The sequence below is a fragment of the Somniosus microcephalus genome, chromosome 2 (assembly GCF_052327205.1).
Source record: "Somniosus microcephalus isolate GS21.2 chromosome 2, FLI_Smic_1.0, whole genome shotgun sequence".
Lineage (NCBI taxonomy): Eukaryota > Metazoa > Chordata > Chondrichthyes > Squaliformes > Somniosidae > Somniosus > Somniosus microcephalus.
In genome coordinates, this window is record NC_140988.1 from 344,658,350 (window position 1) to 344,686,153 (window position 27,804).

General features: G+C 47.5%; 1 protein-coding gene across 2 annotated transcripts in view; it reads left to right on the plus strand.

Annotated features, from left to right (window-relative positions):
* rnf212 (ring finger protein 212) overlaps positions 1-27,804 on the plus strand; it is a 171,696-nt gene that overhangs the window by 22,899 nt on the left and 120,993 nt on the right. For both annotated transcript variants that reach the window (XM_085975479.1, XM_085975480.1), the window contains exon 3: positions 17,457-17,518. In XM_085975479.1, coding sequence (XP_085831605.1) covers positions 17,457-17,518 — 62 coding nt within the window. The remainder of the gene's footprint in view (positions 1-17,456; positions 17,519-27,804) is intronic.

Genomic DNA, 27,804 nt, shown 5'->3' on the forward strand with positions numbered 1-27,804 from the left:
GGGTACCTGATCACAGAGAGGTGGGATCCCAGGGTGGATGCAGACCATTTTATTCTTGTGGAGCCCGGAGGAGTACTCCCAGTTTTCCTAGCCCCACAAAAAATGTCCGGAATTTTCCCAATCTCGAGCGTGCGGGTTTGGGGGTGGGTCAGCAGTAAAAATCACCGAAATTGCCAGCGCATCAGGAACCCGCTGACTTCCGCATTTAACTCGGGCGCGTTTCCCAGTGCGCCACGGACCTGCTCAGGAGAGGCGTGCGACCTCATTCAAGTACTTAAATGCTTGTTGAGAGACCCTTAAGAGGGATTTTAACAGCAGCTTTTGGCTTTACCTTCTGGAGCATTCGATTCATGCACCTTGGGAGCCTCGCCTGTGAAGGGGAGGTGGAATTCAGTGGCCATTGTGTGAGTGCATTAATTGACAGCTCGGAAAAACACATAAATACTCCCACATTACACCTGCTTACTTGGCTAATGTGTGCCAGTGCAGCCTTCGGTCGCCTGAGAAAGAGTGTTTGAAGACCAGGATGTCAAACCCCACACTAAGCTCACGGTCTACAGAGCAGCAGTGATACCCGCCCTGCTGTATGCCTCAGAGACATGGACCATGTACAGCAGGCACCTCAAAGCACTGGAGAGGTACCACCAACGCTGCCTCTGCAAGATCCTGCAAATCCATTGGCAGGATAGGCACACCAACGTCAGTGTTCTTGCTCAGGCCAACATCCCCAGCATCGAAGCTTTGACCACACTCGATCAGCTCCGATGGACGGGTCACATTGTCTGCATGCCTGATACGAGACTCCCAAAACAAGCGCTCTACTCGGAACTCCGGCATGGCAAGAGAGCCCCAGGTGGGCAGAGGAAACGCTTCAAGGACACCCTCAAAGCCTCCTTCAAAAAGTAAAACATCCCCACCAACACCTGGGAATCCCTGGCCCAAGACCGCACAAAGTGGAGGAGAAGCATCCGGGAAGGCGCCGAACACCTCGAGTCTCTTCGCCGGGAGCAAGCGGAAGCCAAGCGCAGGCAGCGCACGTCAACCCAAGCACCCCACCCACCCGCCCCTTCAACCACCGTCTGCCCCACCTGTGACAGAGACTGTAGGTCCCGCATTAGACTTATCAGTCACCTGAGAACTCATTTTTAATGTGGAAGCAAGTCATCCTCGGTTCTGAGGGACTGCCTAAGAAGAAGAATGGAAAGGCTCTTGCTGACTCCGTTTTGTGCAGAGATTTAGTTGTCAGCAGTTTGCAGGTCATTTTTGCAACTTCAAACCCATTCTCACCACTTTGCTATTCACTATCACAACATTGAAGGATTGGGCCTCTGATCTTCACTTTACCTGCCTCTATTACATCAGCATAGGCCGCTTGTGCTGTCTCACCTTGAGCCCCAGCAACAGCAACACCAGCCACACCAGCAGCAGCAGCCACAACACCAGCAGCAGCAGCAACCACAACAGCAGCCTTTTCCTCCAACGACCTGATGCCCCACAGGAGAGAGGGGATCAGCACAGGGCTGCACCGCGCTGGAGGCGATACCCCTAATGGTATACAGGCAGAGGATGAGCTTCCTGGACATGACTGAGCAGCAGTGCTTCAGGAGGCTCCGGCTATCGCGCCAGGTCATCGCAGACATTTGTAGCTTGCTGGAACAAGTCCTGCTGCCCAGAGGACCTAGTGAACATGCCTTACCAGTGGCTGTCAGTCACCACCGCCCTCAATCTCTTCACCTCAGGCTCCTTCCAGGGATCTGCAGCAGACATTTGCAGGATCTTGCAGTCAGCCGCCCATTGCTGCATCACCCAGGTGGCCGATGCCATGTTTGACAAGTCAGCCAATTATGTCAACTTTGCCACTAATGAAGCCAGTGCTTTTGAGCAGGCGCTCGGCTTTGCGGCTCTGGCTGGCTTCCCACAGGTTCAGGTCGTCATGGACTGCATACATGTGGACCTCAAGGCACCCCCACATCACCCAGGAGTGTTTGTGAACCGCAAGGGCTTTCACTCCCTCAATGTGAAGCTCGTCTGCAACCATAAAAAGATCATCATGCATGTGTGCGCCAGATTCCCTGGCAGCTGTCATGACTCTTTCGTCCTGCGCCAGTCCACTCTCCCTCAGCTCTTTACACTTCCAAACAGACTGACTGGCTGGCTGCTTGGAGACAAAGGCTATCCATTGAAGACATGGCTCATGACACCCCTGAGGAGGCCAAGTACTGAGGCCCAGGACTGTTATAATGAGAGCCACATGTCCACCAGATGTGTCATAGAGCAAACAATAGACATGCTGAAGATGCGCTTCAGACGCCTTGACAGATCTGGAGGAGCCCTTCAGTACACGCCAGCCAGGGTCTCCAGAATCATCGTTGTTTGCTGCACACAGCACAACATAGCGCAGGAGCAAGGCACAGTGCACAGCCTCTTCAGAGGAGGAGCAGGAGGAGGAGGAACAGATGGACGATGAGGAGGAGGAACCTGAGGTGGAGATGGCACCAGCAGCGGCGCCCATTGCTGCCCGGGATGGCCTCATAATGGCCAGATTTACTTAGCTTGCTCCAATGCACCCATGTGGCTGCCACATGCTGTAATAAAGTCCCCCCCCCCAAAGAAAAACAGCACCATAAAGCATCCCTACAATGACCAAGCCATTCCTATAAACCAAACCCCCGTTGCTTGCGGTTAAGTAACGCGGCATCGGCAGCGGGTGGAGGCGGAGCTGAGCGGCAGAGCGACTACAAGAGGCCCCAGAGGCTCAGGTAGGCCCCAGTGCGGCATCGGCAGCGGGTGGAGGCGGAGCTGAGCGGCAGAGCGACTACAAGAGGCCCCAGAGGCTCAGGTAGGCCCCAGTGCGGCATCGGCAGCGGGTGGAGGCGGAGCTGAGCGGCAGAGCGACTACAAGAGGCCCCAGAGGCTCAGGTAGGCCCCAGTGCGGCATCGGCAGCGGGTGGAGGCGGAGCTGAGCGGCAGAGCGACTACAAGAGGCCCCAGAGGCTCAGGTAGGCCCCAGTGCGGCATCGGCAGCGGGTGGAGGCGGAGCTGAGCGGCAGAGCGACTACAAGAGGCCCCAGAGGCTCAGGTAGGCCCCAGTGCGGCATCGGCAGCGGGTGGAGGCGGAGCTGAGCGGCAGAGCGACTACAAGAGGCCCCAGAGGCTCAGGTAGGCCCCAGTGCGGCATCGGCAGCGGGTGGAGGCGGAGCTGAGCGGCAGAGCGACTACAAGAGGCCCCAGAGGCTCAGGTAGGCCCCAGTGCGGCATCGGCAGCGGGTGGAGGCGGAGCTGAGCGGCAGAGCGACTACAAGAGGCCCCAGAGGCTCAGGTAGGCCCCAGTGCGGCATCGGCAGCGGGTGGAGGCGGAGCTGAGCGGCAGAGCGACTACAAGAGGCCCCAGAGGCTCAGGTAGGCCCCAGTGCGGCATCGGCAGCGGGTGGAGGCGGAGCTGAGCGGCAGAGCGACTACAAGAGGCCCCAGAGGCTCAGGTAGGCCCCAGTGCGGCATCGGCAGCGGGTGGAGGCGGAGTCGGGACCAGCGGGAGCAGCGAGGAGGAGCTCGGGAGAAAACCCGGCGACCAGCGAGGCCCGAGACCAGTCGGGAGCAGTGAGTCGGAGCCCGGTATAAAAACCGGAGAGAGGCGAGGCCCGAGACCACAGCTGGGGCAGTCGGGAGAGCAGGAGGCCAGTAACTGCTGGGGCAGTCGGGAGAGCAGGAGGCCAGTAACTGGTGAGTTTAAAAGCTCACCTTTCGCGGGCTTTTTCTTTCACAGCTGGTGCAGTCGGGAGAGCAGGAGGCCAGTAACTCTTATATAGGTGGAGCTGTTGCTAAACCCGAAACACTACAGTGTAGTGTCTCCCACCCTTCCACCTCCTCTAACCTTTTAGGGGTTAGGGGAAGTTGAAAAGGTAGGTTCAATTTATTTTATTTCAGGAGCCTAACCTAGGTGGAAAAGGTTCCAGGACAGGAGGCGGCAGTGAAAATACAACACCAGAAAACAGGTAGGTGACTGGTTGGTGAGTACTTTCACAAACTTATTCTAAGTAGAATTCAATAATTAAGCTAAATCGTAGTAAATAAAAGGGTATTGTAAGGGTTAAGTCATGGAAGGGCAGCTCGGACCCGTGTCATGCTTCTCCTGTGCCATGTGGGAAATCAGGGACACTGTCCCTGACAACTATGTGTGCAGGAAGTGTGTCCAGCTGCAGCTCCTAGCAGACCACATGGCGGCGCTGGAGCTGCGAATGGACTCACTCTGGAGCATACGCGATGCTGAGGATGTTGTGGATAGCACATTCAGTGAGTTGGTCACACCGCAGGTAAAGGCTAGCTCAGACAGTAAATGGGTGACCAAAAGGCAGGGTAAAGGCAGGAAGGTAGTGCAGGAGTCACCTGCGGTCATCTCCCTCCAAAACAGGTTTACCGTTTTGGGTACTGTTGGGGGAGATGACTTATCAGGGGAAGGCACCAGCAGCCAGGTTCAGGGCACCATGACTGGCTCTGCTGCACAGAAGGGCGGGAAAAAGAGGGATAGGGCTATAGTGATAGGGGATTCAATTGTAAGGGGGATAGATAGGAGTTTCTGTGGCCGAGACCGAGACTCCAAGATGGTATGTTGCCTCCCTGGTGCAAGGGTCAAGGATGTCTCGGAGCGGGTGCAGAGCATTCTGAAGGGGGAGGGGGATCAGCCAGTTGTCGTGGTACATGTAGGTACCAACGATGTAGGTAAAAAGAGGGAGGAGGTCCTACAAGCTGAATTTAGGGAGTTAGGAGCTAAATTGAAAAGTAGGACCTCAAAGGTAGTAATCTCTGGATTGCTACCAGTGCCACGAGCTAATAAGTTTAGAGAGAGTAAGATAGATAAGCTAAATACGTGGCTTGAGCAGTGGTGCAAGGGAGAGGGATTTAAATTCTTGAGGCATTGGAACCAGTTCTTGGGGAGGAGTGACCTGTACCAAGGGGACGGTCTACACCTGAACTGTGAGGGAGCCGATGTCCTCGGGGTAATATTTTCTAGGGCGGTTCGGGAGGATTTAAACTAATTTGGCAGGGGGATGGGAACCTAGGTAGTGGAAAAGAGGGAAGTCATATGAAGTTAGAAATAGATGGTAGAAAGGTGAGAAGCAATAAGCAAAGGAGAGAAACACAAAGGGCCAAACTAATTCATAATGAGAGTGTGAAAAAAGCAAGCCTGAAGGCTTTGTATCTTAATGCTAGAAGCATTAGGAACAAGGTGGATGAATTAGTTGTGGAAATAGAGGTAAACAAGTATGATTTGATTGGGATTACAGAAACGTGGCTGCAGGGTGGGCAAGGCTGGGAACTTAACATCCAGGGATATACAATATTTAGGAAGGATCGGCAAAAAGGTAGGGGAGGTGGGGTAGCATTGCTGGTAAAGGAGGGGATTAATGCAATGGAAAGGAAGGATATTAACTCGGATGAAACGGAATCTGTATGGGTAGAAATGAGAAATAGCAAGGGGAGGAAAACGTTAGTGGGTGTGATATATAGGCCTCCAAATAGTAATATGGAGGTGAGGGAAGGCATAAAAAGGGAAATTAGAGAAGCGTGCGATAAGAGCACAGCTGTCATCATGGGTGACTTTAATTTACATATTGATTGGACTACCCAAATTAGTAAAAATTCTGAGGAGGAGGAATTCCTGGAATGTTTTCGGGACGGTTATCTGGACCAATATGTCGAGGAGCCGACTCGAGATCAGGCCATTTTAGACTGGGTATTGTGCAATGAGAAGGGACTTATCAGCAATCTTCTTGTACGAGGCCCCTTGGGTCAGAGCGATCATAATATGATCGAGCTCTCAGTCGAGATGGAGAGTGAGGAAATTGAATCAGAGACTAAGGTCCAGAACTTAAATAAAGGGAATTACGAGGGTATGAGACGGGAATTGGGTAAGATTGATTGGGTGGTGTTTCTGGGGGGATTGACAGTGGATAGACAATGGCAAGCATTCAAAGATAGAATGGAAGAATTCCAGAACATGTTTATACCGGTTTGGCATAAAAATAAACCTAAAAAGGTGACTCAACCGTGGATAACGAGGGAAATTAGGGACAGCATAAAATCAAAAAAAAGGGCATATCAACTGGCAAAAAAAAGCACCAGACCGGAAGATTGGGGGCAGTACAGGATACAGCAAAAGAGGACAAAGGGATTAATCAGGAAGGGGAAAATAGAATACGAAAGTAAACTTGCAGCAAACATAAAGACAGACTGCAAAAGCTTTTATCGGTATATCAGGAGGAAAAGACTGGTAAAATCCCAAGTCGGTCCCTTGCAGTCCGATTTGGGAGAATATATAATGGAGAATAAGGAAATGGCAGACCAATTAAACTCATACTTTGGTTCTGTATTCACAAAGGAGGACACAAATAACCTCCCAGGAATATCGACAAACATAGGGACTAATGAGAGGGAGGAGCTGACAGAAATTAGTATCTCTAGGGATATGGTGTTGGGTAAGTTGAGGGGACTGAAGGCCGACAAATCCCCGGGGCCTGATAAACTACATCCTAGGGTACTTAAGGAGGTGGCCCTGGAGATAGCAGATGCTCTAAGGATCATCTTCCGGAACTCCATTGACGCGGGAACAGTACCCGTGGATTGGAGGGTAGCTAATGTTACCCCAATATTTAAAAAGGGGGGTAGAGAGAAAGCAGGGAATTATAGACCAGTAAGCCTTACATCGGTTGTGGGCAAAATGCTAGAGTCCATTATTAAGGATAAAATAGCGGAGCACTTGACAAATGGGGAAAGGATCGGACAGAGTCAACATGGATTTACAAAGGGTAAATCGTGTTTGACTAATCTGCTGGAATTTTTTGAGGAAGTAACTGGTAAAATAGATGGGGGAGAGCCAGTGGATGTGGTGTACCTTGACTTCCAGAAAGCCTTCGATAAGGTTCCACACAAAAGATTATCATGCAAAATTAAGGCTCATGGGATTGGGGGCAAAGTATTAACGTGGATAGAGAACTGGCTGGCGGATAGAAAACAGAGAGTTGGAATAAACGGCTCGTTTTCGGAGTGGCAGGCAGTGACCAGCGGGGTGCCGCAAGGATCTGTCCTGGGACCCCAGCTGTTCACAATATATATAAATGATCTGGATCAGGGAATTGGATGCAATATTTCCAAATTCGCTGACGACACTAAACTAGGAGGAGGGGTGGGCTCTGATGAGGATGTCAGGAGGCTACAGTGCGATTTGGACAGGTTGGGGGAATGGGCGGATACGTGGCAGATGCACTATAATGTGGATAAATGCGAGGTTATCCACTTTGGGGGTAAAAACAGGAGGGTAGATTATTATCTAAATGGCAATAGATTGGGAGATGGGGAAGTGCAGAGGGACCTGGGTGTTCTTGTGCACCAGTCACTGAAGGAGAGCATGCAGGTGCAACAGGCGATTAAGAAGGCAAATGGTATGTTGGCCTTCATATCAAGGGGGTTCGAGTATAGGAATAGGGATACCTTACTACAGCTGTACAAGGTGCTGGTGAGACCGCATCTGGAGTATTGTGTACAGTTTTGGTCGCCCCATCTGCGGAAGGATGTTCTTGCCATGGAAAGAGTGCAGCGGCGATTCACCAGGCTGATACCTGGAATGGCGGGAATGACCTACGAGGAGAGATTGAATAGTTTGGGCTTGTACTCACTGGAGTTTAGAAGATTGAGAGGGGATCTCATCGAAACATATAAAATTATGGCAGGCCTGGACAGGCTGAATTCAGAGAGAATGTTTCCAATGGCAGGGGAGCACAGAACCAGGGGCCACAGTCTAAAAATAGCGGGCAAATCATTTAAAACAGAGATGAGGAAGAATTTCTTCACTCAAAGAGTGGTGAGCCTGTGGAATTCCCTGCCACAGAGGGCTGTGAAGGCTAATTCAATAAATATTTTCAAGAGAGAATTGGATATATTTCTGAAGGCTAAGGGGATTAAGGGTTACGGAGAAAAGGCGGGGACGGGGTACTGAACTGGTAAGATCAGCTATGATCTCAGACGAAGATCAGCCATGATCTCATTGAATGGCGGAGCAGGCTCGAAGGGCCGAATGGCCTACTCCTGTTCCTATCTCTATGTTTCTATGTTTCTATGTCTCACCATTCACTCCAAGTGTCAAAGCCATTTCCCAGGTAGCAGGCAAAAATGGATAAGTCTGGAAAGTGGTGCAAAGGAATACATTTATCTGTGTCATAAAAATAACTGAAACGTAACACTAACATTTGTTCATACCCCCATATGCATACCCTTGTGCATCTAGAATTGTCTTTTTTCTTTTCCGAGTGCTTCTACGAGGTGCAACCCCTGTAGCTTCAGCAGAGGTAGAGGCAAGCTGCTTACTTCCCTGCTGCAACTGCTTAGACACTTTTAGCGGACGTCCTCTGGGTTTTGGAGCCTGTGATGGCCCTGCCAGAGACAGCTCCTCCTGTAACTGCAGGAACAGACTCAGCCATCGGGATCCGTGGAAGCATGTGGAGCTCTGACTGAGAGGGAGGCAATGGGGGTGCACTTTGAGAAGTGCCCCCACTTCCATGTCCCCTCTCACCATCATCCCTCTCGTGGACCACCTGCACTTCCCTGCTAGCAAGGAGCTAGAGAGCACCTTGCTGCACATCAGCGTGGCGATGAAGGCCCAAGTCTACGTTTATGTCCCTCCTAGAGATGAGCGTCTGCCATCTGTTGTTCACAGCAAGCATGTTCTCGTGTGACTGGCGCATTTGCTGGTGGCCAACCTTTCCATGGAACAGCACATCGTTGCTATGTGGAGACGGACCTGTGGGAAAGTAAAGAGATAATTAAAAGTGTTATTTTAAGAATGGGTTGTGGCAGAGCCACCAGGGGATTCAGGACAATTGTTTATAATTCCTTTAACAGCAATGTAGTGCAACTGGGGGCTGCACCTTTAATGTATCTGTTAACTGTACTATGGCTTTCCTTTACTCCGCGTGATGACGTCATGCCGCCCGTCACGTGATCCCCCAACGGCAGGAAGAACGTGATGACGTCATGACGTCAGTGCTCGGAACCTTCTAGCAGTTCTGGAGAGGCTTTCAACCAGACCAGACCTATTTGCATTGTATCCAGCAGTTTACTGTTTAACTTCGTTTGTTCATTAAATTTTATTGTTTTTGATTCTCTGCGTCGATCTCAATTCTTCAGCTAGGAACCTCCGTTCCTACAAGGTAACGTTACCATTATACCCATGATGATGAAATTTCACTGGTTGCTGACATCACTCATCATATGAATGACTGCTGTATGCCATGTAGCTGTATGAGATGTATTTCTGTCACCAGGTTGCTGGGATGTCTCCCTCGCTCCATCTCCCACCACCAGCAGCTCTGCAACTCCAGAGATCTCCAGGGCCTCCTCCTCTGCTGGAGTCAATTGAGTGAAGACTGGAGGGCCACTTCTGTCTCTCCCTATTGTTGTGGGCTCTCTTCTGCAAGGAGGGAAAGAAGAGAACTTTGAGTGAGAGTGATGGAATGAGTGTAAGGAATGGACGGGCTACATCTGTAGAGGGTGACTATGAGGGAGTGGCGTGACATTGCCAAATGGCTTCCTTCTGTGGTGTTACTTGCTATGATTGCATTAGGATGAGGGTGAGTGTCAGGGGTGGTTAGTCAGATGGGGATGTGAGTAGGTACATAGACAGAGAGAGATGGGTGGACCTGCAAGGTATGTTGGTGTGAGGAGTGATGAGCAGGAGTAGGCACTCCCCTTTCCTGACCTCATGAGATCATTGAATCTTTTCCTGCACTGGATCCACATCCTCCTGACCACATCTCTGCTGCTGACCTCCTCTGCCCTTTTTGTGTCTTTGGGTGGTCTTTTGCACCTATCGCCAGGAAAGAGGACCTCCCTGTGTGCTCTTACTGCCTGCACCAGAACATCAAGGGAGCCATTGTTAAACCTTGGTGCGGCCCTCTACCTTTGTATATCCATGACCCACACTTTTATCAGCTTTATAACACTGCTCAGATTATCGAAATCACCTTGAACACTCCTTCATCAACCTTCAAATGAGATGTGTGCAAGGCTGCTTTCAATATCGGCGCTGGAAACGAGTCATCGATGATGTCATCAGACCTGCTCCATTTAATTGGGCCGCATGACTGGTTTAATTGGGGCCGTTAAGTAAAAGTTGCACTGAATAACGCACTGCTCACAACACCGGGTTCTCGACCCATAATGCGGCCCACACGCACGCAACCCGACTCCAAAGGAAAGATTCTGGCCAATGCTTCACTTACCCTTTTGTAGCCTCTTCCTCTTCACTGCTCAGTATAACTGGGCAGAACATGCATGGTACATGCGGCACCTTGTTGTCCCTCAATTACACCGGGGCCATATGTACATCATAGGACCCTGCTTTGCGTACAGTAACGAGGCTCCCACCTGATTCAGGTGGGCAGCTGCGATGCCCAGTGGACGACCCCAGTAAATATGGCAACGGAGCAGGACCAAGGCAATAAGTTCACCACGGCTATTTTAACTCTGCTAGTTCCCTGTTTCTGTTGGGTGGGCTGTGTTAAAATCAGCCCTCGAGTCTGTGGAGTGGATAACAGCTGAACAGTAATTGAGTGCAGCCATTTCTGTTCATGTGGGCATGGGATTGATATGAAGAGCCCTGATGACCACATAGGTGCCATCTACATTGCTGTGTGCCTTAACCAGCTGATGCCTCTTTTCCACAGGAAATGCGATGCAATTGTAATGTTTCTAACTTACATAGATACATAGATAGATACATAGAAGATAGGAGCAGGAGTAGGCCATTCGGCCCTTCGTGCCTGCTCCGCCATTTAATGAGATCATGGCTGATCCTTTAATTCAGTATCCCGTCCCCGCCTTCTCTCCGTAACCCTTAACCCCTTTTGCCCGTAGAAATATATCTAATTCCCTCTTAAATATATTTAATGAGCTGGCGTACACTGCCCTCTGTGGCAATGAGTTCCACAGGTTCACCACTCTCTGAGTGAAGAAATTCCCCCTCATCTCTGTCCTAAATGGTTTAGCCCTTATCCTTAAATTATGTCCTCTAGTTCTGTTTTCACCCGCCAAGGGAAACATTCCTTCTGCATCCAGTCTGTCTAGACCTGTCAGAATTTTATACACTTCTATGAGGTCCCCTCTCAATCTTCTAAACTCCAGTGTGTACATCCCTAAACTACATAGTCTCTCCTCATAGGTCATTCCCGCCATTCCTGGTATCAGCCTGGTGAATCGCCGCTGCACCCCCTCCATGGCAAGAACATCCTTCCTCAGATGAGGCGACCAAAACTGTACACAGTACTCGAGGTGTGGTCTCACCAGTGCCCTGTACAGCTGCAGCAAGGTATCCCTGTTCCTGTATTCTAACCCTTTTGCTATGAAGGCCAGCATACCGTTTGCCTTCTTGACCGCCTGTTGCACCTGCATGCTCGCCTTCAGTGACTGGTGTACAAGAACACCCAGGTCTCTCTGTACTTCCCCCTCTCCCAATCTATTGCCATTTAAATAAATTGCTTGCTTGATGCAGATGTGCACTGCAGACTGCCTGATGTGGCAGATGGTCTCTGTGGTAGATTGGAACTCTGCATTGGCACAAAAGCTTCAAGCTGTGGCAAACTTCCCTTTTATGGGAAGTGTCCCTTGTAGTAGATGATGGCTGCAGGCTAACTTGCAGCAGACGGCTGTGGTCCTTGCGAAACAGAGGCAGCAAAAATAGGTCTCTTCTGACTTGTCTGGGTAGGTGTGATAGGTTTATAAATGCTGATCGCAGGCTAGTGATAGGTGTAGTGAAAATGCTTCGGGTGCTATTGCGCCTGCTTTTATTGGCCCCGCGTGAATTTTTCTTCCTTACCTTAATCGTGTAGTGCTATCGCAATCGCGACAGCAATTTCAATACTCAACACTTTTTTATTTAACTGGCAGTATGAAAGAAAGGGGGAGGGAAACAAAAACAGTGTACTATTCAGCAAAACGAATGAATGCATGGAGGAAAATGCAAAAAAAAATTAACAGAACGCAAAACAAAAAGTGCCCTACATCCCAACTGTGCAACATTCACAGGTATTGAAGAAGCCTACTTGAGCAGACTGAGCTCAGGATTCCGATAACTCCGTTCATTTGGCCAAGTGGGGCACAGGTTTCCCCAAAGTCGGAAGAACTAGTAAGGGCCAAGATTTAAATAATGATGCAATTTAAATGAGGCCTGTGGCTCCTCGTTTAGCCCCAAGTCGCCCATTGGAAAATCGGGTATGTTGTCAATTGATTGCTTGAGTTGGTTGCCCAATTTTCCGTCCAGAATCTGCCGTCGGTAAGGGCCCATGTTGCCAGTGAGCCTCAAACAATTGGTACTAGAGTATCATTAGAAAAACTATTAGGGATATGCATCTTGCAAACATTGCATTTTATACAAAAGCAGAAAGCTAGAAACACAAAGCAGGTCAGTCGGCATCTGTGGCGATAATGCTTTGGGTACTCTTCAGAACAAAAAAATAAGAGATGGGCAGGCATGGTATTACAATCAGAAAAGAGATGAATTCAGGGGTGAATTTCTGTGGGGTTTCTCCTGCTCATCAGCTGCAGCTTTGTATTTCTGGGGTTCCATCAAAGTTATGAGCGGGAATTCTCTTGCAGAAATTCGCCTCATCCCAGGCTGCTGTCCTGTGACACAACCAAAAACAGATGCCCAGTTTCTGAGTATCCGCTGAAAACTTTTATGTTGGCTAGCCTTAGCTTTCTGGTTCTCTTGGCTGGAGATGCCACTTTGAGTGAAATTACACTGGTGGTAATATCCTGCTCTAATTTATAGGGTAATGCAACTGCTATCTGCCAAGTTAGGCTGTTGGAAACAGTTATTGATAACATGTATTAATTTCATGGATTGTAAATTAACTACCATTGGTAAATTTGAAAAGCTGCAAGGTCAGATGTGATTGCTTGAGCTGTAAATGAGGATAGTTAATCTATATTTACAAATCAAGTCGTTTAATGGCTACAGAGAAGACAATCTCTGGCCATGTTTTCCAAAATAGTTCAATTGTTGCAAGAGCGTTAGATGGTGAATTTTGAAGCCCAACTGAAATTTTTATAAAGGATCATTGAAATTAAGAAAATATGTTGATGTTGGCAAATGACCTATTTAAAGTAAAAATTTGAAACCTGACAATTCTATAGGCACACAAATAAATTTGTATACCAACTAAAAAAAACTGATCAATAAATTATAAGCCATGTGAATAAAAAAACATATTCCTAGTGCGGGGTAGTTCCTGCTTTTAAAGTTATGCAGCAGCAAATAAACAATGTTGAATTCTGCAGTATCAACTAAAGCTAATTAAAAGTATTAACAATTTGAAGGGTTGGAATTTTATTCAGGATTGAGAATGCAAACAAGTTTTGTAACAGTGTAACTGTGCCAGTGATATGGAGCTAGTGCTAGGGTGTTAATAGGGAGACAAGTCAGGCAAATCAAAGCTGTTGGGTCGACATTTTCCTCATGATATAACCCATTACAAAAAATTGCAGTCCTTAATTTGCTGAGGAAAACTATTTGTATTCATGAATTTCCTTCAAACTATTATCAGCTAAAAATGATTGCCTCCTGTACATAAATTGCTGATATGTAAGAAGCAGAGCGGAAGAAAGGGGCTTGTTGACTGCTTGTTAAAATTTTCTGCACAGAAACAGCTGCTAATTTTCTTAATTTTGGAACAATTTATGTCATCTGGTTAAAAATTACATTTTATTTGTGAGCAAGGTAAAGCTGCCTAAAGGAAGTAGTTTCTCTTTATAGCTAATTCTGCAATCCTATGCTCCCAGTACTCGCAGGGAGTTTGGGTTAGAGGATGGGGGTTACAATTGGGCATATCTCTCGCCTGTGCTGGTTGGAGAATTGGGATTACAAATGGGCCCTATCTCTCACCCGTGTTTCCTCTGCGTATGACTTCCCTGCTAGGAACGTGGGATTACAATATTAGCCTATGTGTTACTTTAGGGAATTATTTTTACAAAACTGTCATTATAAAGCAAAGGGAGTGTTTTTTTTAATTGCTTAACTGTACCTGAATTTGTCTATTTAGAGCACTTCCTAAGCCAATAACCCAGACTCCTCCATCACCGGCCCTGGGTATGTCCTATCCCACCGGCAGGACAGATCCACCAGAGGTGGGGGCACAGTGGTATACAGGCGGTGGGGAGTGGCCCTGGAAGTCCTCAACGTTGACTCTGGACCCCATGAAATCTCATGGCTTCAGGTCAAACATGAACAAGGAAAACTCCTGCCGATTACCATCTACTCATAGAGTCATAGAGTAATACAGCACGGATAGACGGCCCATTGTGTCCGCGCCGGCCATCAAGCCCTGCCTAATCTAATCCCATATTCCAGCATTTGGCCCGTAGCCTTGTATGCTATGGCATTTCAAGTGCACATCCAAATGCTTCTTAAATGTTGTGAGGGTTTCTGCCTCCACAACCCTTTCAGGCAGTGAGTTCCAGACTCCAACCACCCTCTGGGTGAAAAAGTTCTTTCTCAAATCCCCTCTAAACCTCCCGCCCTTTACCTTGAATCTATGCCCCCTAGTTATTGACCCTTCTACTAAGGGAAAAAGCTCCTCAGCATCCATCCTATCTATGCCCCTCATAATTTTGTACACCTCAATCATGTCCCCCCTCAGCCTCCTCTGCTCCAAGGAAAACAAACCCAATCTGCCCAGTCTCTCTTCATAGCCGAAGCGCTCCAGCCCTGGTAACATCCTGGTGAACCTCCACTGCACCCTCTCTAACGCGATCACATCCTTCCTGTAGTGTGGCGACCAGAACTGCACACAGTATTCCAGCTGTGGCCTAACCAGTGTTTTATACAGCTCCATCATAACCTCCTTGCTCTTATATTCAATGCCTCGGCTAATGAAGGCAAGTATCCCATATGCCTTTTTTACCACCTTATCCACCTGTTCCGCCGCCTTCAGGGGTCTGTGTACTTGCACACCCAGATCCCTCTGACCCTCCGTCTTGCCTAGGGTCTTTCCATTCATTGTGTATTCCTTTGCCTTGTTAGTCCCCCCAAAGTGCATCACCTCGCACTTTTCCGGGTTAAATTCCATTTGCCACTGTTCCGCCCATCTGACCAACCCATCTATATCGTCCTGCAGACTGAGGCTACCCTCCTCGCTATTTACCACCCTACCAATTTTTGTATCATCCGCGAACTTACTGATCATACCCTTTACATTCATCTCCAAGTCATTAATGTAGACCACAAACAGCAAGGGACCCAGCACCGATCCCTGTGGTACCCCACTGGCCACAGGCTTCCAGTCACAAAAACAACCTTCGACCATCACCCTCTGCCTTCTGCCACTAAGCCAGTTTTGTATCCAATGTGCCAAGGCACCCTGGATTCCATGGGCTCTTACCTTCTTGACCAGTCTCCTGTACTCCTATCCTCTTACTGCCCTTCTTCAGCTGATAAATCAGTACTCCTCCATGTTGAACAACATTTGAAGCACTGAGGGTAGCAAGGGCACAGAAAGTACTCTGGGTGAGCGACTTCAATGTCCATCACCAAGAGTGACTCAGTAGTACCACCATTAACTGTGCTGCCCGGAAGGATACAGCTGTCAGATTGGGCTTGCATCAAGTGGTGTGAGAACTAACACGAGGGAATAACCGACATGGCCTCGTCTTCACTACTTGTCGCAGATGCATTTGTCCATGACAGCATTTGTAGGAGTGACCAACGCATGTCCTCATGGAGATCAAAAGGGCATAAACACCTCCTCTTTACATTCAATGGCATTACCATTGCTGAGTTCCCCATCATCAACATTCTGGGGGTTACCATTAACCAGAAACTGAACTGGACTTGCCACCTAAATGCTGTGGCCACAAAGCAGGCCAGAAGCTGGGTATTCTGTGGCGAGTGGCTCACCTCTTCACTCCCCAAAGTCACTTTACCACCTACAAGGCACAAATCAGGATGGCATACTCTCCACTTGCCTGAATGCGTGTACCTCCAACAACACTCAAGAAGGTTGACACTATCCAGGACAAAGCAGTGATGGACACCCCATCCACTAGCTTAAACATCTACTCCCGCCACCATCAGCGCACCATGGCTGCACTGTGTACTATCTACAGGCTGCACTGCAGCAACTCGCCAGGCTTCTTTGGCACGGCCTCCCAAATCCGCAACCTCCATCACCTAGAAGGATAAGGGCAGCAGGCGCGTGGGAACACCATCACCTCCAAATTTCTCTCCAAGACACACACCACCCTGAATTGAACATATATTTATAGCCAATCCCTCATCGTCGCTGGGTCAAAATCCTGGAACTACTTAACCTAGCAGCACTGTGAGAGCACCTTCACCACACGGACTGCAGCGGTTCAAGAAGAAGGCCCACAACCACGTTCTCACGGGCAACTAAGGATGGGCCATTATGCCAGTGACGCCCACATGCCAAGAATGAAAATAAAATAAAAAACTTTATGGGGGAAAAATTCAGTATCGCCCCGTTTGGGGCGCCATTATCGGCCGTGCGCAATGTTTAGCGCCTGGCGCTAATTATCGCCTCCGACAGCAAACTTGGCTTTTATCGCCCCTGGAGGTGATTGGAGCGCTAAATCAGGCGCTACACACCTGTCTTAAGGCGCAAATGCCGAGGAGCGAGGCGCTACCTCAGAGCGCAGGCGAAGCAAGGAAGAGCAAATCAAAATGAACCTGCAAAGTGCTGCTCAGTACCCAAAACTCATTCACACAGCGTTGAATCTGTCCAGAAGTCTCTCTCTCTCAGAAATTGTGGTGCAAAAATGTCACCAACAAAAAAAGGCAGGAAGTGGTCACCTTTAAATAGCGCTCCCCCAGTCCCTTTCTGACTGCAAAACTCTCCCCTCAACCTGTCGTTGCTAGCAGCAGGCGATAAGGCAGGGGGCGCCACTCAATATCCGGTCCAGGGCGCTACCGGGGCGTTGCGCATTCAACTGACGGCACGATCTGCTGGCGCAGGAGATCGTGGCAGTAGTGTTTAGCGCCGCCGCAAAATGTCTAGCTAATTTCACGAGCGGCGCAAACATCGCCACGCCCGGGCGCTAGTTGCTTTGTGCCCCATTAGCGCCCTCTTAAGGCGCTAATGGGAGGTGCAAGCAACTGAATTTTTCCTCCTATCAGTGGCCTTGAATGGACAGGCTGGATTAAAAATGGCTGCATTTTAGCAGCTGAACATCAGAACCGTGCTCCAGACCCAGACTACTGTGTGCAGCACCATGGGAGATCCTGTAGTATTTCAAATGATTTTACACTTCACTGTTCCAACAAAGATATGCTGTATCTTCAGCACTTATGCAAAGTTATTTTCAGTTGATTTGTATTTCTGTTTCCCGATTTCAAATATGCTTTATAAAAGGAAGAAGAATATTTCTAATATTTTATACTTGTTTTTTTTTAGGAAATATGGACATATGCTGTGTATGCAAAGCACGTTGTCACACTTTATTTCTCTCAGATAAGGTATTTTGAGAACTTGTACCACTTTACTGCTTGTTTGATTTCCCTTCCTATTTTCATTTTTTGGATCCTGCCCTCTCCCACGACAACATATCAGTCAGTAGGAAGTTTAAGAACCTTATTTTGCAGTTTAAAAATATATGTGCATAATTTTATTTTATTAAATTATTTTAGATTAATTTTGTTATGTGTAAACAAATAAACAAGACATTGATCTTTACAAATATAAAATGAATTTATAATATGATGTCAGTTATTATCCTTTTATCTGTTAAATTAGCAACAAGCCAATTACCTTGGCAGTGAACTTGCATAAAAGCACTAAATCAATATTGAATGGATTCCTGTAACATATAAATGAGGTAAAGTGCTATGGTTGCTGTTTTCTTCAGTGCACCAGGAGGAATAACCACAGTGAACACTAATAAATAAGGGACTGTTCAAAGAAACTGTTCCCTTTTTGTTTTTTCAGATAAAATTAAGGAAAATATGGCATAACATAATAAGGAACATGCATCTTTTATAAAAATCTTTCAGTGGCCCAGAAATAAAAGCTCACTACATGAAGCCCTTTTGGCATATCCTCAAAAGGTAACAAAGCTTCTCAAAAACTTCATAAGTGTGAAACAAATGAAAGGTTTTGCACATGTGTATTTCCTATATTGCCAGGAAGTATCACACCATGCTATCTCCATCACACCTAGCTATTAAGCCTAGCTGCAACATTTAAATTACATTTAACACTTAATTTTATAGTCCTGCCAGCTCCCAATTTGTGCTGTGGCCTCCTGCCTGACTCTAGTTTTTTGGCCCTGGCCTGAACTTCAGTGTCTGCTTGCAGGCTTGGCCAGATCCCCTCCCACTCCCAGAGGCTGACTTGCGGCCTTGAATGGATCCCTTCCCCTAACCGTGACCTGAAATGTGGCCTGACGCAGACCCCAACCTGTGACTCATGAGACATGACTCATCACCTTTGGCCAGACCCCTCCCCCAGCTTACAACCCCCTGCCACCTGAAAGCACAGAAAAAGAGATAGAAGCAGAAGAGGAGAGAAACAGACAGAGCGGAGCAGAAAAAGAAGCTGTGATTTTACAAACCGAGGTGGGTCCATGGCGGGCGACGTCGGTGGCGGGTCTCGGCCCTGCTGCTGACTTCATCTCGGCCTCTGAAATGAATTTCCCTTGATTGGGCTTGTTAAGCCCGCCCAACGTGTTTGCCGGCCAGTTGAAGGAAGCGGGACTGATGACATCATTTATGACACGTCATCAGCCGGTCTCCTTAAAGGGACCATGGCCAAACTTAGTTTGACATTTGTGCTGTCAGTGTTCTACAGCATTGAGGTGCTGCAAACAGTGACAATGACTGCATAGAGGTGTACGGCTGCACCCAGGCTCTCCCATGACTCCCTCCATATGTTATGGAGGGAGTCACAGCATGCAGGGAGGTCTTTTTCCCTTCCCATGGGTGGAAGAGACCTCCCCAGGACACCAATGCAGCCTGGTTGCATATTGCGCAGGAGGGTACAAGCAGGGTTGTCGTCAGGAGGACCAGGCTGCAGTGGCACAAACCATCCCTGGCCTCCCGGGCAGCAATGTGCTAGGGTGCTGATGCCCTCTGTCCTGTGCAGCATCAGGTGATTGCGAAGAAGTTTAGTGTTGTTGTTGGTGCTGCTGATGTGCCTGGTGATGTTGGAGCTGATCGTGGTGGGATTCTGAGGACCAAGGTGAGAGAGTCTCACGGGCACCCATGCTGATGGAATAGATGGCAGGTGAAGTACAGATGACAGAAGCGATCTGTCAATGGTGGAAGAGGTAATGAGGTCAGACTGGATGGAGACTTGTGTAAAGACTTGCAGCATTCTGAATCTGTAGTGGAAATGCAGTTTAGAGAAGCTAGTGCTTAAGGGAACATCTCTCAATCAGCTGGGAGCTTTGACTTGACATTTGAAGCTGTCAATTCATCCGCTGATTCAATGGCCACTGACCTCCCACCTCAGCTTCACAGACGATGGGCTCAATTTTAATACTCCTGAGGAGGCAGGTTTGGAGGCGGGTCAGCTGCAGAAATCGGAAAAAATGGCTTCAGACTGTCAACCCGCTTCCATCCTGCCCCCACGCGATTTTCGCGAGTGTCTGTTCAGCTGCTGCCAAACTGACCCGACTCCAACCGGTGGGACAGGTAGTTAAGGCAGTTAAGAGCCTGTTAACCTCTTTGATAATCCTATTTTGATAGCGGGTTCCCATTTTCTGGCTCCTGTTTCCCATCTTGTCAGAAACAGTCCAGCTGCAAGCAGACGAGTTGGTGGAGGACATGATCTGTAGTCATTATTGGTGCAGAACTTTAAAAGCGCTCCTGTAACTTGGCTGGCATTCAAATGCAACAACTTTGTTGTCGGAGGTTTGGGATAAGATTTTGCAAATCTACTGACCTTGTGACTGGTCAAGCTGACACCCATCTGCTGTGTGAACTGATTGGAATAATTTCAGGCCACTTTGCGTGTGCGCTCGCAAGCTTCTTGCCTCAACTGAAATCTATAACAACGGGATGGGAACCATTTACATCCTCTCATCCTGGTCATCAGATTCGGAGGAAGAGCAGCATGGCTTAGTGCTGCGGGATGAACAAGTGGCTCAGCACACAGCCTCCTTGGAGGAAGAGGAAGAGGATGAGGAGGAGGACGAGGAGGAGGACGGCGAGTGATGCCTTACATAGAAACATAGAAGATAGGAGCAGGAGTAGGCCATTCAGCCCCTCGAGCCTGTTCTGCCATTTAATGAGATCATGGCTGATCATCCAAATTCATTACCCTGTCCCTGCTTTCTCCCCATATCCCTTGATCCCTTTAGCCTTAAGAAATATATCTAACTCCTTCTTGAATATATTTAATGAATTGGCCTCAACTGCGTTTTGTGGTAGAGAATTCCACAGGTTCACCACTCTCTGGGTGAAGAAATTCCTCCTCATCTCAGTCCTAAATGGCTTACCCCTTATCTTTAGACTGTGACCCCTGGTTCGGGACCCCCCCCGCCATCAGGAACATCCTTCCTGCATCTAGCCTGTCTAGTCCTGTTAGAATTTTATAAGTTTCAATGAGACCCCCTCTCATTCTTCTAAACTCTAGTGAATACAAGCCCAATCGACCCACTCTCTCTTCATACGTCATTCCTGCCATCCCAGGTATCAGTCTGGTGAATCTTTGCTGCACTCCCTCCATGGCAAGAATATCCGTCCTCAGATAAGGCGACCAGAACTGCACACAATACTGAAGGTGTGGTCTCACCAAGGCCCTGTACAACTGCAACAAAACATCCTTGCTCCTGTACTCGAATCCTCTCGCTATGAAGGCCAACATACCATTTGCCTTCTTAACCGCCTGCTGCACCTGCATGCTTACCTTCAGCGACTAGTGCACAAGGACAACCAGGTCTCGTTGCACTTCCCCTTTTCCCAATCTATTGCCATTCAGATAATAATCTGCCTTCCTGTTTTTGCCACTAAAGTGGATAACCTTGCATTTATCCACATTATACTGCATCTGCCATGCATCTGCCCAATCACCCAACCTGTCCAAATCATACTGGAGTTTCCCTGTATCCTCCTCACAGCACACACGCCCACCCAGCTTTGTGTCGTCTGCAAACCTGGAGATATTACATCTAGTTCCCTCATCTAGATCATTAATATATATTGTGAATAACTGGGGTCCTAGTACTGATCCCTACAGTACCCCACTAGTCACTGCCTGCCACTCGGAAAAAGACCCGTTTATTACAACACTTTGCTTCCTGTCTACCAACCAGTTCTCTATCCAATCCCATGTGCTTTAACTTTGCATGCTAATCTCTTATGCAGGACCTTATCGAAAGCCTTCTGAAATTCCAGATACATTTATTCCAACTCTTTGCTTTCTGTCTGCCAACCAGTTCTCTATCCAAGTCAATACCTTGCCCCCAATCCCATGTGCCTTAACTTTGCACGCTAATCTCTTATGCGGGACCTTATCGAAGGCCTTCTGAAAGTCCAGATACACCACATCCACTGGTTCTCCCTTATCTATTTTACCAGTTACATCCTCAAAAAATTCCAGTAGATTAGTCAAGCACGATTTACCTTTTGTGAATCCATGTTGACTTTGTCCGATCCTGTCACTGTTTTCCAAGTGCTCTGCTATTACATCTTTTATAATAATGGACTCTAGCATTTTCTCCACTACCGATGTCAGGCTTACCGGTCTGTAATTCCCCGTTTTCTCTCTATCACCTTTTTTGAATAGTGGGGTAACATTAGCTACCCTCCAATCCATGGGTACTGTTCCAGATTCCATCGAATGTTGGAAGATGATCAGCAATGCATCTACTATTTCTCGGGCTACTTCCTTAAGTACCCTAGGATGTAGATTATCAGGCCCTGGGGATTTATCGGCCTTCAATCCCATCAATTTCCCTAACACCATTTCCTTACAAATACTGATTTCTTTCAGTTCCTCCCTTTCATCAGACCCTATGTTCCCCAGCATCTCTGGGAGGTTATTTGTGTCCTCCTTTGTGAAGACAGAACCAAAATATGTATTTAATTGGTCTGCCATTTCTTTGTTCCCCATTATAAATTCCCCTGATTCTGACTGCAAGGGACCTACGCTTGACTTCACCGATCTTTTTCTCTTCACATATCTATAAAAGCTTTTACAGTCAGTTTTTATGTTCCCTGAAAGCTTACTCTCATATTCTATTCTCCCCTTCTTAATTAATCCCTTTGTCCTCCTTTGTTGAATCCTAAATTGCTCCCAATCCTCAGGATTATTGGTTTTTCTGGCCAATTTATATGTCCTCTCCTTGGATCTTATGCTATACCTAATTTCCCTTGTTAGCCACGGTTGAGACACCCTTATTCTTTTATTTTTATGCCAAACTAGGATGAACAAGTTCTGTAGTTCATCCATGCGGTCTTTGAATGTTTGCCATTGCCTATCCACCATCAACCCTTTGAGTGACATTCCCCAATCAATCCTACCCAACTCACGCCTCAGACCATCGTAGTTTCCGTTATTTAAATTTAGGACCCTAGTCTCTTAGTCAACTACTTCATTCTCCATCTTAATAAAGAATTCGATCATATTATGATCGCTCCGACCCATGGGGCCTCGTACAACAAGATTCCTAATTAATCCTTTCTCATTACATAATACCCAGTCTAAGATGGCCTGATCTCTAGTTGGTTCCTCGACATATTGGTCCAGGAAACCATCCCGTAAACACTGCAGGAATTCCTCCTCCACAGTATTGTTACTAATTTGGTTAGCCCAATCTATATGTAGATTAAAGTTACCCATGATGACTGCTGTGCCCTTATTGCACGCTTCTTTAATTTCCCTTTTAATGCAATCCCCAACCTCTGCCTTGCTGTCTGGAGGTCTATATACCACTCCCACTAACGTTTTCTGCCCCTTGTTAATTCTCAATTCTACCCATACAGATTCCACATCATCAGAGCTAATATCCTTCCTTACAATTGTGTTAATCCCTTCTTTAACCAGTAATGCTACCCCTCCTCCCTTTCCTTTTTGCCTATCTTTCCTGAATATCGAATACCCCTGGATGTTGAGTTCCCAGCCTTGGCCATCCTTGAGCCACGTTTCCGTAATCCCAACCAAATCATATTCGTTTTACCTCTATTTGCGCAGCCAATTCTTCCACCTTATTACGAATGCTCCTCGCATTAAGACACAAAGCCTTCAGGCTTATTTGTTTAACACTCTTAGACCTATTAGAATTATTATTTACTGTGGCCATGTTTGATTTAAACCATTGATTTCTTTGACTGCCACTTTTGTTTTTCTCCTCCCTTTCTTTTGCTTTTATCCTTGTTTCCCTTTCCTCTGTCCCCTTGCTCAGGTTCCCAACCCCCTGCCATCTTAGTTTAAACCCTCCCCCAGAGCACTAGCAAACACTCCCCCTAGGACATCGGTTCCAGCCCTGCCCAGGTGCAAACCGTCCGGTTTGAACTGGTCCCACCTCCCCCAGAACTGGTTCCAATGTCCGAGGAACTTGAATCCCTCCCCCTGGCACCATTCCTCTAGCCACGTATTCATCTGAAATATCCTTCTATTTCTACTCTAACTAGCATGTGGCACTGGTAGCAATCCTGAGATTACTAGCTTTGAGGTCCTATTTTTTAATTTACCTCCTAACTCCCTATATTCAGCTTTTAGGACCTCATCCCGGTTTTTACCTATATCATTGGTACCTATATGCACCATGACAACTGGCTGTTCACCCTCCCCTTCCAAAATGTTCTGCAGCCGCTCTGAGACATCCTTGACCCTTGCATCAGGGAGGCAACACACCATCCTGGAGTCTTGTTTGCAGTCGCAGAAACGCCTATCTATTCCCCTTACAATTGAATCCCCTATTACTATAGCTCTACCCCTCTTTTTCCTCCCGTCCTGTGCAGCAGAGCCACCCCTGGTGGCAGGAAGTTGGCTGCTGCTGCCTTCCTCTGATAAGCCATCCCCCCAACAGTACTCAAAGTGGTGTATCTGTTTGAGAGGGGGATGTCCACAGGGGACCCCTGCACTACCTGCCTGCGCCTAGTACTCTGCCTGTTGGTCACCCCTTCCCTTTCTGCCTGTCCAACCTCTACCTGCGGTGTAAGTAAAATAAGAGGGACATAAACAGAAACAGACAGATGGAAGCGGAACAGCATACAGAAAACAAAAAAAGGGAGGGAAATACAAGGAAGAGACAGAAAGAAAATCCACACTCGGTGAACGGTGGCATTGGGCTAGATTTTATGAATGGAGATGTGTTGGAGGCGGGACTGCTGCTTGCCGGGTTTCAGCCCCGCCTCCATCAGCTTCTGGCCAACCAGCGGGATTTTCCCCTGATTGACCTTGTTAAGCCCGCCCAGCGGGCTCAGCAGGCCAATTAGGGGGAAGTCGGTGACAGAGCACGCCAACGTATGACGTGTCATCCGTCAAGAACTTTTGAAAGTAGAAATGTCATCGTTTGACAGCTCTGTGAAGCTGTCAAACACTGACATTCTGTTTAGTTTGATGAGGCCTTGTGTTCAGGACTCATCAAACCCTTCTACTTTGCAGAAATCAGCTGGCTGTTGGATCGGAGGATGCAACAGCCAGTCTGTGATCTCTACAATGGAGATGTTGGGGACTCCGGCTCCACAGCGGCTGAAGGCTGTAGGTAGAAACAAAGGTAAGTTAATATTTTCTAACACTTTACACTCACCTCACATACTTACCACTCCACACTTGCACCCATCGCTGACTTCTACATCGCACTTTCAGACCCCTCCGACCCCCGCAGACTTCCTATTCGCCTCCTACACTCTGGCGGGATTCCCCCAGGTCGGGAACCCCACACTTCAGGACAAAAAATGGGGTTAATCCTATTTTCTGCCTGTTAACCACCTGTTAACAGGCAGTTAATAGGCTTTAATCCCTTCCTGCCTCCAACGAGGCGGGACCCGGGGCAGGACGGCTTCCTGCTTCCTGGCAAGAGGGCACAGAGGCGGGTTCACCCTCCCCAAATTCTGCAACTTTCCCGGCAGTCCCGCCTCCTTGTGGCTGAGAAAATCCAGCCCATCGTGGTTATGCTACTGGTCTAGTAATCCAGAGGCCTGGACTAATGATTCCGAGACATGAGTTCAAATTACACCATGGCAATTGGGGAATTTAAATTCAGTTCATTAAATAAATCTGGAGTATAAAGCTAATATCAGTAATGGTGACCATGAAACTACCAGATTGTCGTAAAAACCCATCTGGTTCACTAATGTCCTTTAGGGAAGGAAATCTGCCGTCCTTACCTGGTCTGGCCTATATGTGACTCCAGTCCCACAGCAATGTGGTTGACTCTTAACTGCCCTCTGAAATGGTGTAACAAGCCACTCAGTTGTACCAAACCACTATAAAGAACAATGGTTCAAGAAGGCGGCTCACCACCACTTTCTCAAGGGCAGTTAGGGATGGGCAATAACTGCTGGCCTTGCCAGCGACGCCCACATCCCATGACCGAATAAATTTTAAAAAACTCTCCACGACATGACTACAGAGACAGGTAAGAGTAAGTAGTCTCGATTTTCTACACCAGGCCTTCCGTTGTAAAGTGTAAAAAGAGCAGTCAGGAGCAAAAAATGGATGGAATTCGCATCCCATCAGAACACTACCCACTTTTGCATCAACCGCCCAACACTACCAAAACATAAATCCCCCACTGACCAGTACTGCCAAATGAGCAAACTATCTTCCTCCTACCTGCATTCTCAAGCACCTTCCCTATCATTTTTCTTTGTATTCTTAACAAAAGATGTAATAAGTCTTAACTACATAATCAAATGAACTTATAATAATGGTCAGGGCCACTAAAAATATTGTTAGGACAGTGTAGTTTCACTCTGCTGTGTTATCTCCGACCTGGGAGTTCTTAATGTTAATGGTTGTTAACTGGAGTGGGAATTTCCCAGCACTAATATCCCACACCTTAACAAGCACAAAAAATATGATGATCATTTTCATTGTATTATGGGCAGTGTGTGACTGACTATTCGATATGCACCACTGATGGTGGCCAAGGTTCCTTGCTGGTACATTAGCATTTTTCATAAAAAGCAGATGACTCTAGACACTATAAAGAAAGAAAGACTTGCATTTATATAGTGCCTTTCTCGACCTCAGGATGTTATAAAACACTTTACAGCCAATGAAGTACTTTTCAAGTGTGGTCACTGTTGTAAGGTAGGAAACGTGGCAGCCAATTTGTGCACAGCAAGGACCCACAAACAGCAATGAAATAAATGACCAGAACACCTGAAAGATGGCACTTCTGACAGCACAACACTCACTCAGTACGGCACTGAAGTGTCAGCCTAGATTATGTGCTAGAGTCTCTGGAGTGGGGCTTGTATCCACAACCTTCTGACTCAGAGATGAGAGTGCTACCACTAAGCTAAGGCTGACACTGATCTAAGTAGCTGGTAAGCAGAATATTAGGCAGAATGGGAGTAATTTTAATGTTCGTTATGCTTTAGGCCCAGTAAAACTGTTAACACAGTTGACTTTAAAATGAGCCACATTTTTTTTAATAAAGCATTATCATTGGTTGAGTGCCTTATTTTCAGATTTGAATGTGGATATGCACTGGAAGTACTGTACTATAACCTTGGTTATTAATTATCAAGACCGTTTAGCATTTCGTAGAATGGCACTGTCATTGGTGTGTGGTGAAACATTTTATTTACATTTTTAACATCAGCTGGTACAGCAAACTACCTTTTTAGTTTTTACTGTTTTACTATTCTAATACTTTCATTTAGTAGAAATCAATTACATTCAAGAGGCTGGTAAGCAGCGCTTTGTGTATGCAGTTTGAAATACGTGGCCTTGGAACTCAGTGGTACTGATGGACAATTCCTTCTTCTTAAGCAATCCCTCAGAACCGAGGATGACTTGCTTCCACATTAAAAATGAGTTCTCAGGTGACTGATGAGTCCAATGCGGGACCTACAGTCTCTGTCACAGGTGGGGCAGACGGTGGTTGAAGGGGTGGGTGGGTGGGGTGCTTGGGTTGACATGCGCTGCCTGCGCTTGGCTTCCGCTTGCTCCCGGCGAAGAGACTCGAGGTGTTCGGCGCCTTCCCGGATGCTTCTCCTCCACTTTGTGTGGTCTTGGGCCAGGGTTTCCCAGGTGTCGGTGGAGATGTTGCACTTTTTCAAGGAGGCTCTGAGGGTATCCTTGAAGCATTTCCTCTGCCCACCTGGGGCTCTCTTGTCGTGACGGAGCTCCGAGTAGAGCACTTGTTTTGGGAGTCTCGTATCGGGCATGCGGACGATGTGACCCGTCCATCGGAGCTGATTGAGCATGGTCAGAGCTTCGATATGAGGACAATTCAGCAGTAATTATATCAACAGCAATTTACAGTATATAATGCACAAGAACAGCCCAAAGCGCTTCAGCAAGGCATAAGGAAAATTGGATGATGAGCCACAGATAGAGAGATTAGGAGGATGACCAAAAGCTTGGTCAAATATGTGGGCTGTAATAAGGAGGCTCTTAAAGGAGGAGAGGTGGAGGGGTTTAAGGAGGGATAGCCAGAGTGTGGTCTTAGGTGGCTGAAAGCATGCCCACTACTGGTGGGGCAAAGGGAGGAGGAGATGCACAAGAGGTCAGAGTAACAGGGAGCCCAGCGGGGGGAAGGGGTTGTAGGGCTGGAGGAGGTTACAGAGGTAGGGTAAGGTGAGGCCAAGGATGAATTTAAACACAAAATTAACATTTTAAA